This window comes from Heptranchias perlo, chromosome 4, assembly GCF_035084215.1.
Source record: "Heptranchias perlo isolate sHepPer1 chromosome 4, sHepPer1.hap1, whole genome shotgun sequence".
Taxonomy (NCBI): Eukaryota; Metazoa; Chordata; class Chondrichthyes; order Hexanchiformes; family Hexanchidae; genus Heptranchias; species Heptranchias perlo.
The window spans coordinates 21,121,847-21,136,520 of record NC_090328.1 but is presented as its reverse complement, the minus strand read 5'-3'; the positions used below and the strand labels follow the sequence as shown (position 1 = coordinate 21,136,520).

Here is a 14,674-nt window from a genome sequence, read left to right as displayed (position 1 = left end):
AGGCTGACAAATCCCCGGGGCCTGATAATCTACATCCCAGAGTACTAAAGGAAGTGGCCCTGGAAATAGTGGATGCATTGGTGGTCATCTTCCAAAATTCTATTGACTCTGGAACAGTTCCTACAGATTGGAGGGTGGCAAATGTAACCCCAATATTTAAAAAAGGGAGAGAAAAAACAGGGAATTACAGACCAGTTAGCCTAACATCAGTAGTAATGCTCGAGTCTATTATAAAGGATGTGATAACAGAACACTTGGAAGGCATTAATGGGATTGGACAAAGTCAGCATGGGTTTATGAAAGGGAAATCATGTTTTACAAATCTACTGGAGTTTTTTGAGGAGGTAACTAGTAGAATAGATAGGGGAGAACCAGTGGATGTGGTGTACTTGGATTTTCAGAAGGCTTTTGATAAGGTCCCACACAAGAGGTTAGTGTGCAAAATTAAAGCACATGGGATTGGGGGGAATATACTGGCATAGATTGAGAATTGGTTGACAGACAGAAACAGAGAGTAGGAATAAACGTGTCTTTTTCTGGGTGGCAGGCAGTGACTAGTGGGGTACCACAGGGACCAGTGCTTGGGCCCCAGCTATTCACAATATTTATCAATGATTTGGATGAGGGAATGGAATGTAACATTTCCAAGTTTGCAGACGACACAAAGCTGGGGTGGAATGTGAGCTGTGAGGAGGATGCAAAGAGGCTCCAATGTGATTTAGACAAATTGGGTGAGTGGGCAAGAACATGGCAGATGCAGTATAACGTGGATAAATGTGAGGTTATCCACTTTGGTTGTAAAAACAGAAAGGCAGATTATTATGTGAATGGTGATAGATTGGGAAAAGGGGAGATGCAACGAGACCTGGGTGTCCTTGTACACCAGTCGCTGAAAGCGAGCATTCAGGTGCAGTAAGCAGTTAGGAAGGCGAATGGTATGTTGGCGTTCATTGCAAGAGGATTTGAGTACAGGAACAGGGATGTCTTACTGCAGTTGTACAGGGCCTTGGTGAGACCACATCTGGAGTATTGTGTGCAGTTTTGGTCTCCTTATCTGAGGAAGGATGTCCTTGCCATGGAGGGAGTGCAATGAAGGTTTACCAGACTGATTCCTGGGATGGCAGGACTGACGTATGAGGAGAGATTGGGTCGACTAGGCCTATATTCACTAGAGTTTAGAAGAATGAGAGGTGATCTCATCGAAACATATAAAATTCTAACAGGACTAGACAGACTAGATGCAGGGAGGATGTTCCCGATTGTTGGGGAGTCCAGAACCAGGGGTCACAGTCTCAGGATACGGGGTATGCCATTTAGAACCGAGATGAGGAGAAATTTCTTCACTCAGAGGGTGGTGAACCTGTGGAATTCTCTACCACAGAAGGCAGTGGAGGCCAAATCATTAGATGTATTCAAGAAGGAGATAGATACATTTCTTAATGCTAAAGGGATCAAGGGATTTGGGGAAAAAGCGGGAACAGGGTACTGAGTTAAACGATCAGCCACGATCATTTTGAATGGCGGAGCAGGCCCTAAGGGCCGAATGGCCTGCTCTTGCTTCTATTTTCGCCAATACCCTCTGCCACTCATTTACATAGCCACGCCCCCGTGCAAATATCCAGCTCACGTGAGTTTCCTGGATCGTCTTCGCCAGTAAGCGGTCTGGGGATGCCCAGCAGGCGTTCGCAACTTGCCAACCAATGCCTAGGCCCTAGTCTGTACTGAGTTAGCTGAACTAAGCTGTGAATGTGGGAGGGGCAGTATAATTGCCTTAGCTCCTCTAGGTTCCTGCATCTGGGCATACTGGATCACCTGGATACAGCTAATAAAGGAAAATCAGGCAGTGAGGAGCACACATTCGTAAAGGAGCCTGCTTGATTTACCACCAATTTAAACGAATGCATGGAAAACTGGGCAGGCTCCGTTAGCCTGGAGCACTCTCACCCCAAGTCAGAAGGTCATGGGTCCGAGCCTCACTTCAAGACTTGAGCACATATTCTAGGCTGACAATTCAGTGACTCTCCATCGGAGGTGACGTCTTTCAGATGAGATGTTAACCGAGGCCCAGTCTGCCCTCTCAGGTGGACATGAAAGATCCTATGGCAATATCTGAAGAGCAGCATGGGTGTTCTGGCCAAAATTTATCCTTCAGCCAACACCACCAAAAATAGATGAATAGGTTATTTATTTTATTGCTCTTTGTGTGGGACCTTGCTGTGCACAAATTGACTCCCGTGTTTAACTACAAAGCAACAGTGATCGCACTTCAAAAGTAACTCATTGGCTGTGAAGTGCTTTGGGATGTCTTGAAGGTGTGAAAAGTGCTATATAAATGCATGGTCTTTCATTCCTTTCTAATCAGTGTACAATGACTCTTCCTAGAAAGCGCCCATGTATGGCTGTCAGGAGAGGATAGCATCAGGCCTGGCTGCATGATTCTGCACATTCAAACACCTGGTGGGCACCAACTTGAACAAGATACTGGAGGGAGGCCAGGATTTGTGGATCCACATCCCAGCATTAGTTAGTGTCTTCAGGAGAGAGCCAGGGAGAACGGGATGTAGCTATCTCCCATTGGGCATGAAAATATTCAGGACACAAATACTTATTTTACGATGAAGTGTTCTTTTGGAAGTGGGAATCCCACCATGTGGAATTACAAATGTCCGTAGTTTGGAGCGACAGCTTCATTTGGTCAAAGGGCCAAGAAATTTTACTTGGGCAACCCCACGTGGTAAGGTGCTGATCTCAGCACTTAATCAGGACAGACACTGAGCGCAGGCATCCTCCAAATGGAGTGAGAGGGGTAAGTCAGCTGGGCAAGACTTAGACTCCTCCTAGCGGCAGTTATAAAGTTGCTTTGGCAAAGGCCTTGGAGTAGAATCCCCCCTTATTCTCTTCACTGTGGAATATGAACATAACAAAACATGGAATGAGCAAAGCCCTTCAAGCTCATGAAGATGACTCCTTCCACAGGCCATGTTCTATTATGTATTCCATACCACCCATTTCATCCTCTGAGGATCCTATCCTACCCATTTAACACTTGCTGATCCCCAAAGGTGATCGAGCAACACTTAAGAGCAATTATCCCTCCCCACAAATCTAGTATTGAACCTTGTACCCTCTACAAACAAAACAGCCCATCACCCGGCCTGGTATCAATCCCTGTGCAGCATTTGTTTATCACAATCTATATCTTTCCCTCTAATCTCCAGTTCTGTTCCCAGCTAGTTGTTTAGCCAACTTCTTTTAAAAAGGATTTACATGACATGACATCAACTGCTTTTGCACAGAGTCTGCTCAATATATCCACTGTTTTGGGGGGGCGGGGAGGGGGGATTTTTGCAATCTCTGTTTCCCTTGTGGCTCGACAATTGTGCCCGCTGTTCTGGTGCACGCGCATGTGTTAGTGTGTGCGTGTGATGGATGGAAAGAAATGATGACTGATAAAATCCTTTGGTAAATGGTTTGAACCATTGCAACTTGTGTTGTGTTAAAATCCAGAAAAGGTTTTATTTTATTAATTCTTCCTTCCATTGTGGGGATTCCGTTATTTCAGTATAATGCAGTGTAATGTGGAAAATGTGAAGTTATCCACTTCAGAAGGAAAAACAGAAAGGCAGAGTATTATTTAAATGGTCATAGATTGGGGAATGTTGATGTACAAAGAAACCTGGGTGTCCTTGTACATCAGTCACTGAAAGCAAATATGCAGGTGCAGCAAGCAGTTAGGAAGGCAAATGATATGTTGGCCTTCATTGCAAGAGGATTTGAGTATAGCAGCAAGGATGTCTTACTGCAGTTATACAGGGTCTTGGTGAGACCACACCTGGAGTATTGTGTGCAGTTGTGTTCTCCTTATCTAAGAAAGGATATACTTACCATCGAGGGAGTGCAGCGAAGGTTCACCAGACTGATTCCTGGGATGGCAGGACTGTTGTATGAGGAGAGATTGGGTCGACTAGGCCTGTATTCACTCGAGTTTAGAAGATTGAGAGGGGATCTCATTGAAACATATGAAATTCTGACAGGGCTAGACAGACTGGATGCAGGGAGGATGTTTCCCCTGGCTGGGGGTGTCCAGAACGAGGGGTTACAGTCTCAGGATACAGGGTAGGACATTTAGGACTGAGATGAGGAGAAATTTCTTCACTCAGAGGGCGTTGAACCTGTGGAATTCTCCACCACAGAAGGCTGTGGAGGCCACGTCACTGAATATATTTAAGAAGGAGCGAGATAGATTTCGAGACGCAAAAGGCATCAAGGGGTATGGGGAAAGAGCGGGAATATGGTATTGAGATAGAGGAGCAGCCATGATCATACTGAATGGCAGAGCAGGCTCGAAGGGCCGAATGGCCTACTCCTGCTCCTATTTTCTATGTTTCTACGCTTCATCAAGTGGTAGATTTCGACAAAGATAGAAGCCTGGTCCTGCCTAACTTGTACTACATCAAAGTATGGTTGATAACAATAAAGTGATCGTTCCACAAATCTGAGGATGATAGATAGAATTGTTACTTATTATTTTTTTGTGGAACCAAAATTCTTTGGAGAATTTCGCACTATAGCGATGCAACAAGTGAACGGTGATGGTGTCCTTCCCAGAATGCACTGTAATCAGAGGTGGGGGGACAATGGCAATCCGTCAGTACTCATCAAATGTAAGGCTAAAAGCTGCAATGCTCCACAATGCAGAGCTAAGAACACATGATGGAAGAATCGTTGATTTTGTTCAGGAGTTAGCAATCATCCAGATTGTGACATTTCTAACTCACATCTAATATTGTTAATTCAATGGTTTTGCTGTTTTGACGAAAGCTGTTCATGTTAACTCTAATGCCTGGAGTACTCTTGGCCACCGAAGGATGTTGTTCATGCTAAACGATCGATGGCTGTAACATAGTTGCTGCAGACTAATCCAGAAACAATCTGCAGCTAATTAGTAGGGATTTCTACGGCTAGTAAAATACCAAAGTAGTAAATCGAAAATAATCCTTGACTTGTAAACCCCTAAAATAATTTGTTAAAATAATTAAAAGGGAAGGAAAGTTGAGGGAGTACTCACTATTTTTACAAAAGAAAATAGTAAGTCTCATCGTGAATTTCTTGGACCTTCTCTAAAAGCAGCAATTTTTGTGCCAATAAGGAGCCCCTCATGTCAGGTCTCTCTGCCTGCCCGATAGGACATTCCAGTGTTGTATAGTTATGCATCCTGGAATGGCTCCATGGGAAATAGCAAGAATCATGGCTTCAAGTCACTCTGAGGTCTAGCTGTTCTGGAGTAACCCAGCCCTAGGAGACCACATCTCAGGCTGCGATGTGGTTTCTTGGAGCCAGGCAGCTCGGACTGGCTTTCAAGTCTGTCTCAAGTCATGGCCCATGCTATTTAATGTGAAGCTTTTCTAATAGTTCCCCAAAATTGATGGAGGGAGGGAGATTGACTTGAGGCTCTCCACTCTGGCAAGAAAACTGACATTTAAAAACAAGAATGTCAGAAGAAATGAAATAATTATTTTCTCTCATAAATTGGAGGAGCATTTTTAACAAAAGGTGCTGCCTTGAACTTCCTTTCCTTTATGTTTGCACACATCCACATGGGAGGTTTTGCGTGATGGTGAAAGTGCCATTTGCAAGTCATTATCTCCAGCTCTGATCAGAGCAAAGATGGATTGAAATTTGTAAATGTGGAGACAGAGCAGAGATGTGAGGAAAGCTCTTGTGCATGGTGAAGCCATAATGTACACCTAACATCTCACAAAATGATGGTTTCAAACGCCTGCAAAAAAGACGTGTTCTAAACCTAAAGACCGGGCACACAACACATCTCTATTGACTTCTGTGTCATGAGGACCTAAATCACCACAGTAATTGTCTCTGACTAAGGAGGATTAATTTTTATTGATAACTCTCTCGTGAAGTCTGCTTCAAAATTTAAATAACAAAAGGGCTGAAATTCCTCCCGTTGATAATTTAAGTGAAGTTGTTTTCTTCTCTGGTCGATTTTTTTTGCTCACATTGTTGATAAAAGGAAGTTTGCCTCCAATCTGCAACAGTAAGCTTTTTTGATTCTCAAAAGCAATTTTGTACTTGCATTGCCCTTTTCTTTAGCAACTTTAGAAGCAATTATTCAAATTTCAGGTGAAATTAAATTTTAAATATTGTAAATTTGATAATTGAAAGGGAGGGTTTTCAATATCACTGGTACATCTCTCATGGTCTTGCTCATGCTAAGTCAAATAATATGCTGTTTTATAATGACAGGAACATTATGCCATATAATACCCAATGTATTATTCTGCTGCTAAGATGGAGCTGCCTCTAAGTGGCCTGTCCCTTTAAGGGCTTTGATGTGAGTAACCACAAGAATGAGGTCAATTGAAATGGTAGGTTTGCAGATTGAAATGCGCTTGTAAAAGAAATGACTGTCTTTCATTCTTTGAACACTTTGAAGAGCAGGGCTGAATTTCCTTCTTTCCAGCATGGGCTTCTGCCCATCCCTCTGACCTTGCTATAATCCTAACCCATTTTCTTGGGTTGGGGTTACTTAGTCATGCTCGGTGGACATCCGATGGGATTCCAGCTGCTGCAAATAAGAGCAATTGGGACGGGGGCAGAGGACTTGCGCAGACGAAAATAGCCGCAGTTTTTGTGCAACTGAGGTCTGCAAAGGTAATTGCTGGTCTCCACTGTGAGGGACAGGAGGTTTCTATTAGGCTGTCTCCCCCCCCCCCCCCATCAAGAGACTTTGAGACTACCTTTCTGTTGTTACCCCAGGTCTAACTAATCGCACCTTTCCCCAGGTGGTCCAGCGAGCGGAGGTAAGAGGTGGATGGGAATCTGATGGGAACCCAGGTCCCATTTCTCGGCCGGCATCTGCATGCGGCAGGAGGGAAAAGGACAGCCAGTGGCATTCCCAGGAGGGGCAGTAGGGGATTGGGGGGTGGGAACAAAGGAGGCAACAAGGATAGCAGTGAAAAATCCAGCCTGTAATGACTGAAGTGGCATGACACATACGCGTGTGTCTGTTTGTATATGTCTGTTTGTGTGCAAAATAAAATTATTTTGGCACAATTCAAATACAACCAACTGAGCATCAAATTTTACATCGCTATTAGTGCAAATAACATTCCATTACACAGTAGGTGTTTAGCATAATAAAACATCAACAAAGCAAATACTTCAGATTGATGAGTAAAATATTACTGATTTCAAAATGTTTGGCTCAACAGCGTTTTGGGTCAGTTTACTGAATTCAAAATGGAACATGATGTACATATTCAGATTGATTTACAAACGTGGGTGCAGATAATTGACAGTTATTGATATTTTCTCCTACGCATTCATTTTAACAAATCAGTAAACACAAGTGCGTTTATAGATTTGGTAAAACTAACAGACAGAGGAAAATATCAAGGATCAAATGGAACAATAAAGCAATTGTAAACAATTTTACAACACCAAGTTATAGTCCAGCAATTTTATTTTAAATTCACAAGCTTTCGGAGGCTTCCTCCTTCGTCAGGTGAACGATGTGAAAAAGATCAACAATAAAGCAGAGTAATCACAGATTTATTTTGTGGTAGCATATCAAGGTGGAATCGACAAATCACTCTTTCAATGTTTATAAACAGAGGATGGGATGATGAGAACATGCCCTGTGATCCAAACGCATTATTTTCTAAATTTAAAAAGTATCAAAACCATTCATGCTACAGCAGATATAGCACCTACTGCAGTTTAAGCTTTCCCAGGCATCCTAAATGGTGGCTTTGCAGTCGAGTTTATGCAGTTGACAAGTCCAGAATTATAGAAACAGACAGCACAGAAAGAGGTCATTCAGCCCATCGTGCCTGTGCCGACTCTTTGCAAGAGCTATCCAAGTAGCCCCATTCATAGAATAGAATCATAGAAGTTTACAACATGGAAACAGGCCATTCAGCCCAACATGTCCATGTCGCCCAGTTTATACCACTAAGCTAGTCCCAATTGCCTGCACTTGGCCCATATCCCTCTATACCCATCTTACCCATGTAACTGTCCAAATGCGTTTTAAAAGACAAAATTGTACCCGCCTCTACTACTGCCTCTGGCAGCTCGTTCCAGACACTCACCACCCTTTGAGTGAAAAAAATGCCCCTCTGGACCCTTTTGTATCTCTCCCCTCTCACCTTAAATCTATGCCCCCTCGTTATAGACTCCCCTACCTTTGGGAAAAGATTTTGACTATCTACCTTATCTATGCCCCTCATTATTTTATAGACTTCTATAAGATCACCCCTAAACCTCCTACTCTCCAGGGAAAAAAGTCTCAGTCTATCTAACCTCTCCCTATAAGTCAAACCATCAAGTCCCGGTAGCATCCTAGTAAATCTTTTCTGCACTCTTTCTAGTTTAATCCTTTCTATAATAGGGTGACCAGAACTGTACACAGTATTCCAAGTGTGGCCTTACTAATGCCTTGTACAACTTCAACAAGACATCCCAACTCCTGTATTCAATGTTCTGACCAATGAAACCAAGCATGCTGAATGCCTTCTTCACCACCCTATCCACCTGTGACTCCACTTTCAAGGAGCTATGAACCTGTACTCCTAGATCTCTTTGTTCTATAACTGTTCTTACCCCATAGCCCTGAAAATTAAGCACCTGAATACTCCTCAATGAGATGACAATATCCCTTTATAGTAACTGCAGGAAATCTCTCTGCCAATCCTCTCAACCCGAACAAAAAAACATCAGTCACAAGGTTGTATGTAATGTATTGTAGTCTGTGACTGCAGGGATTCAGCAGCCAATTCTTTCTCTTCCTCTTCCAGAGGCTCTGGCTGACACTGGTTTAGGGTGTCAGCCTCACCAAAGCAGACAGCCTTTATGGGTGAGCCTAGTCACTGAATTCATTTGTGTTTGGAATCATTGTTAAAAATGTCCCCACCAAATGTCTACATACATGTTTTTCCAACAGGAGTCAGTGGATCATGATCAGGAGCAGAAAGCTTGCCTATTTGCTTTTCCTTTCCCTAATCAAGGAGAACTTAGCCCAATTAACAGCTCCTCTCATGTCAAATGGGTCAGTTGGTAGCACTCTTGCCATGAGGCAGCAAGTTGTGGGTTCAAGCCCCATATCAGGGCTTGAGTGCATCATCAAGTTTGACACTCCAGCACAGTACTAAGAGAGTGCTGCATTACCACAGGTGCTATCCTTTGAATGAATTGTTGAAACTGGACCTATTTGCTTATCAAAGGGACTGTTAAAGGTATAATGGGAAGGTGGTGAGATTGGTATTTTGGAAAGATGAGACCTGTTGGCCATAAGTTTTCTCTTAGAAATCTTTTGAGCGGTGGTATGATGGGCTGAATGATCTATTCCTGTTCCTACATACCGAACTCCTCTCCACTGTGATCAACTAACTCAGTACAGATCAGGAATCGACAATGGAACATTTCTGGTTTGCAGGCTACAGCAGAGATAGCAAACTCACTATCACTCTGGACATCAGTACAATGGGGCATTCCTGGTTTGCATGACTCACTTGTACAATGAAAAATACTTTAATCAGCTGAGCCACTGGGGAGCAGGATACATTTTTGTAGGCGTCCGTCATGATCAATTAGAGATAATCATGTCTTGGTTCTGAAGTTCCTTTTGCAGTTTCCACATTGCTTTCCCAAAACCTAGATGCCCTGTCCCCATTCCTTTTCAAGTTAGTTCCCCCTCTCAATGCACCTGAAATATATATTTTTTATCCTTTACATTTTGCTTAGTGTAGACCCACATCATTGCTTACCGTTATCGCCTGAAGTCGATGTCGCTGCATTGGTCGGTGAGGTCTCTGTCTTCACCTTCCCGTTTTCAAAGGTGTAATTTTCAATCTGCTGCAGCTGCCAGTTCAGGCCAAGTAGGTGCATTGCTGATTAAAAAGAAACCGCAAATCAAAAAAAAGTCAGGATCCGGGAATATCTCAAAGTGAAGAATGATTTGGCTTGGACGAAATCAACATTGCGTGACATCTTTGTGATTTTCTGCCGGGGACAAAAGCTCAGAACCAGTCTCCCAAATGAGTAACAAACCTGCACCAGGAAAAAAAGCTCAATTATCTCTGCTACTTCCTCCCACCTCTGCCTTGAGAGAAATATCAGTCCCAAGGTTGTTCCAACATATCTTGTATGAAGTGTATTGTAGTGTACGACCATACAGATTCAGATTTAGCATAGCTGAATAGGGAGAAATGACACTTTTATGCTTTATCAAGCAAAAATAGTCTTCCTGAGTAGAATCTAATATATCTAAGACATATCCAGATAGAAGCATTTGGTCATAATAGTGTAATGTAAGACCGTGAGGGAAAGAGCACTCTCTAAAAAAAAATGTATTGTGTATCTGAGTGACAGATTACAGGCAAATCCAGTGATGGTTTTATCATTTAAATATCTACTTTAAATTCCACATTCCCATGATTTCAAGAACAATTCCATAAAATTTCTCATATAGACCTTTTTTTTTAGACGTAAGAAAAGGAGGTATTTTAATATCATTTTAATGGTTTCAAAATGGTAAATTCCACACGAGTTACTCTTAAGGAGCAATTTTAGCCCTGTTAAAATCGCCCGGGGACTTGCCTGCCCATGTCACACTCTCTTCCTGCCGTCTTTGATCTTAACCTGAGAAGGTGGGAAGGACACCCGCTGGAAACGGGTGGGGTCCTTCTTTAAATATGTAGATCATAACAACATCGGGACCCAACTGCTACTTTAACCAACGGGGAAGCAGATAAGGCTTTCCTGCCAGATCAACCTAACGGGAAGAGGAACCGGAGCCAGAAGAGACCGAAAGAGACAAGTATTTTAAACAATTTTTTTTTTAAAATTTGCTCATGGGGCCACGAGGAGCAAGAGTGCTTTTCTGGGCCCCACAAGAAAGGTTTAGGACCCCTCCCCCCACGTCGGGCCTCACCGATCGCGAGGCCTTTCCGAAACTCCCTGCCTGTGACTTACCCGAGTGCCAGAGACTGTTCCTTCAATCCCCAGTGCCAGCTTCCTCCCGCCCAACATTGCACTCCCACTTAAACTCTCTGGAGTTTAGAAGAATGAGAGGTGATCTCGTTGAAACATGTAAGATTCTGAGAGGACTTAACAGGGTAGATGCTGAGAGGTTGTTTCCCCTGGCTGGTGAGTCTTGAACTCGGGGGCACAGTCTCAGGATAAGGGGTCGGCAATTTAAGACTGAGAAGAGGAGGAATTTCTTCACTGAGAGGCTTGTGAATCTTTGGAATTCTCTACCCCAGAGGACTGTGGATGCTGACTATTTGAATATGTTCAAGGCTGAGATAGATAGATTTTTGGACTCTAGAGGAATCAAGGGATATGGGAATCGGGCAGGACAGTGGAGTTGAGGTCGAAGATCAGCTATGATCTTATTGAATGGGGGAGCAGGCTCAAGGGGCCGTATGGCCTCCTCCTGCTCCTATTTCTTATGTTCACCCGCTGGCCAGCTGCCATTTCCCATCAGTTTCAGGTGGGCAACTGACCAAGGGCATGCAGATGAGGCCCGGGCATTAAAATCGCCCGGGTCTCAAGCTGCTAAGGTCAGATGGGTTCGCCTCCGCCTCGGCCCCGCCCACCCGATTCCCACCTTGAGTTAAAATTGGGGCTTTATCCTTTGGTTTGGTTCTGAAGTTAGAAGAAAAAAAATGCTTTTTACTCTGGAAATAACTGATTGCTTATTGCAAACAAGATTTAGTTGATTCCACCTTGTGAATGTCATGTCCTTGTGTCATGATATAGGTTTTTACTGACTGTTGAACACAATGATCATTGGAAAAAGAATCAGAAGCAATCTAATTCATAACAAATCCAGAAAATGCTCAAACAACTTCATCCTTTTTCTTTTTATGTATGATGTACTTTGACCAGCGTGGAACTTTATTGAAGAAATAAAGAATAATTGACTGTGTTAGGACTGTGAAGAAGGAGACGAAGAATAAGGCCCCAACTGCTGATTAACCAAAAATGGAACGGCCTTGATTTCACGATAGTTTATGAGGTCATTGTTTTATTATTGAAATATTCACAAAATCACAAGATGAGTTTGGATGAAGCAGGCCTACAGCCCATTTGATCTCATTCTACCAGAATATCAGCCCCGTCCCATGACTGCAGCTCACTGTTTCTGAAATGAGTCTTAGGCTCAAACACCCTTCCTAGCAACCCATTCCAAGTGTTGATCTCCATTTGTGTAAAGAAACAATTCCTGACGTCTGAGGTTTTCTTGGGGATGGTGTTTTTCCTCTTTTTCTCTCGAAAGTAAATACCTACCACCTTTTGACCTTTTCTAACCACAAAAGACAATTATAGACACGTCTGTGCTACAGCAAAGGGGGAAAAAAAGCCTCATTATGTTTCTCTATATAAAAAAAACAATATCTTGTGGGGGAGGGTGGGGAAGGAAGAAACAAATCAATCAAATGCCAGTGTCTGGAAAAGACACAGACAGAGTAAAAGCACCAAATGGCGTATCGCCAAGTGATCTTCAGCCAAGTCATTTGCATGACGATGACAGATAAACGCGGCATCTGATGAAAAGATTTAATATCAAGCACAAAAGGGTCAAATTAATTTAATGCTAAATGACACACCAGGCTGCTGATTTCATTTTTTTTTTGTTGTGCAACAGTCTGTGTGCATATTTGGAGCTCATGAATAACTAACATATGGTTACAGGTTTACTTTCATGTCCCATATTAAATCTGACTGGATTTCATACAAAGCACAACATGTGGCTTATAAAGCTTTGAGCAAAGCAGGAAGCGAGACTTTCAAAATATTCGGAATACTGTAATCAAAACAAGAAAAGAAGATGAAGCACACAGAAGGGAAGATGCATAGTCATGTTCACCCCTTCTGGGGTTTCTGTGTGATTATGCACACATAATTCTCCATAAATTAGCCTTTATCTCAAGCCTCCTGCTGAGTTCATATGCTTCCTGACTGATAGCAAGTGAATCATGGAGTAAGTTTTTAGACTATTATTACATGTTGTGCTATTTCCAATAACAGGGCCCTCACACCAATCAATTGGGGTTCAAACACAAATAAAGGAGCTTCTTTACTGCATGCAAGGCATTATAGATCTGACTTGGATACATTGTCTTCGAAAAATGTGGCACAAGAGATTCAGTTTTTAATTTTTTCTCTATAAATCTTTACTTTATTCTTATTGTACCCGGAGGAAATTTAAACTCAGAGAAACACTGGAAATCTTTAAACGAGCCCAGAGAATAAGAGGAAAAAGCCAAACATTAAAAACTGTCAGTTCTGTCACGACGATTGTTATTAATGCTGCATTATCAATTAGTGCAGTCGGGAGAAAAAATATCACTTGGCTTGCAAGGGAAAATGCTCTCTTAACCTAGGGCCCGGGCACTTACCAAGCTTCTGGTGTATTGGGAAAATCATGGGCATTGTTTCAGCTACTCACTTCAGTTAATCAACGTCATTCTCAGGCTCTGCTGTCCCTTTCCAGTGGCAAGGTTCAAAAAACAATTCTGAGCAAGAAGCAGCCGAGAGCTTTAGCAAAGCATCACCAGCTGTTTCATTTAGAATTTGTTATCATTCTCACTTCCCTCCAAATCCTGCCCACCCCCCGCCCCGATTTAAGTTCCCTGCTGCTCGCTTTTTCATTCCAGGCAGGAATATTTATAGCACAGGCTTCAACATGGTGCGCACGGGCACTGCACTTCCTTGTCGGGTATCCGTGGCTCCTTTTCCTCAAGGAAATCCTCCACCCACTTGTGGAGCAATTCCAGACGAAGCATTGCTTCCTCTATAGGCTGGGAGGAGAACGGCCACTTAACAGCAGGCAGATTCGAACACTGGTAAAGGCTTGAGATTTGAATCTACAACCCTGTGGTGGATTCTGGCTTTAACCTACAGATGTATATAGCTTCTGTTGTTAGTTTACGATCTTATCGATCCCTGACTGAGGTCAGACCACAGAAACAAACCTCAGCAGCTTCCTCTCTGGGCAACTGAACAATCCAAGGTTTACTTGGATGAAGAGATATAAGGAATAAGATCAGATAAAAATTGGAGTGGGCAAAGAACAATCTACGCCAGGCTCAGTAAAGAAGCCTCCATTACATTTCCAGTTAAGCAACATCTGTTAGAACATCTGTACACTTTGGGCACCGCAGCAAAGGCTGAGGGCGGTACTGTACCTGATAGTTGCAATGCGGAATAAGCAGACCAGAGCTATATTGCACGCTGACCGGAGTCTGACAGACACCAAGATGCAGTGACGCACGCTTAGTGTTGCAGTCTCCTAGCAGCTCGTTGTAAAAGAAAGAAAGAAGAAATAAAGAACTTGCATTGATATAGTACCTCTCATGACCTCCGGACGTCCCGAAGCACTTTACAGCCAATTAAGTACTTTTGAAGTGTAATCACTGTTGTAATGTAGCGTTTGGCAAGAGTGGGGTAAGTGTGCAGTTTCTCCTAATTTTAAAGATATTCGAAAGTTCTTGTGGTGGTTGCTGGGGGTTCCAACATTTCACATGTAGGCTCACATTGGACTGAAGTTGTATAACAGTCAGAGCAAACTAGAAGTGATGTGAGGCATCCTCGTGGAGAGTGTCTAATTCAGCTTTTTTTTTAAAGTGCATTAGGGGGTAAAATC

The 14,674-nt window shown here is 42.9% G+C and overlaps 1 protein-coding gene across 9 annotated transcripts in view; it reads right to left on the bottom strand.

Annotated features, from left to right (window-relative positions):
• The window catches only part of LOC137320757 (teneurin-3), a 736,578-nt gene that overhangs the window by 162,538 nt on the left and 559,366 nt on the right, over positions 1-14,674 (bottom strand). For all 9 annotated transcript variants that reach the window (XM_067982528.1, XM_067982531.1, XM_067982534.1 and 6 more), the window contains one exon: positions 9,789-9,911. In XM_067982528.1, the coding sequence (XP_067838629.1) occupies positions 9,789-9,911 (123 nt within the window). The remainder of the gene's footprint in view (positions 1-9,788; positions 9,912-14,674) is intronic.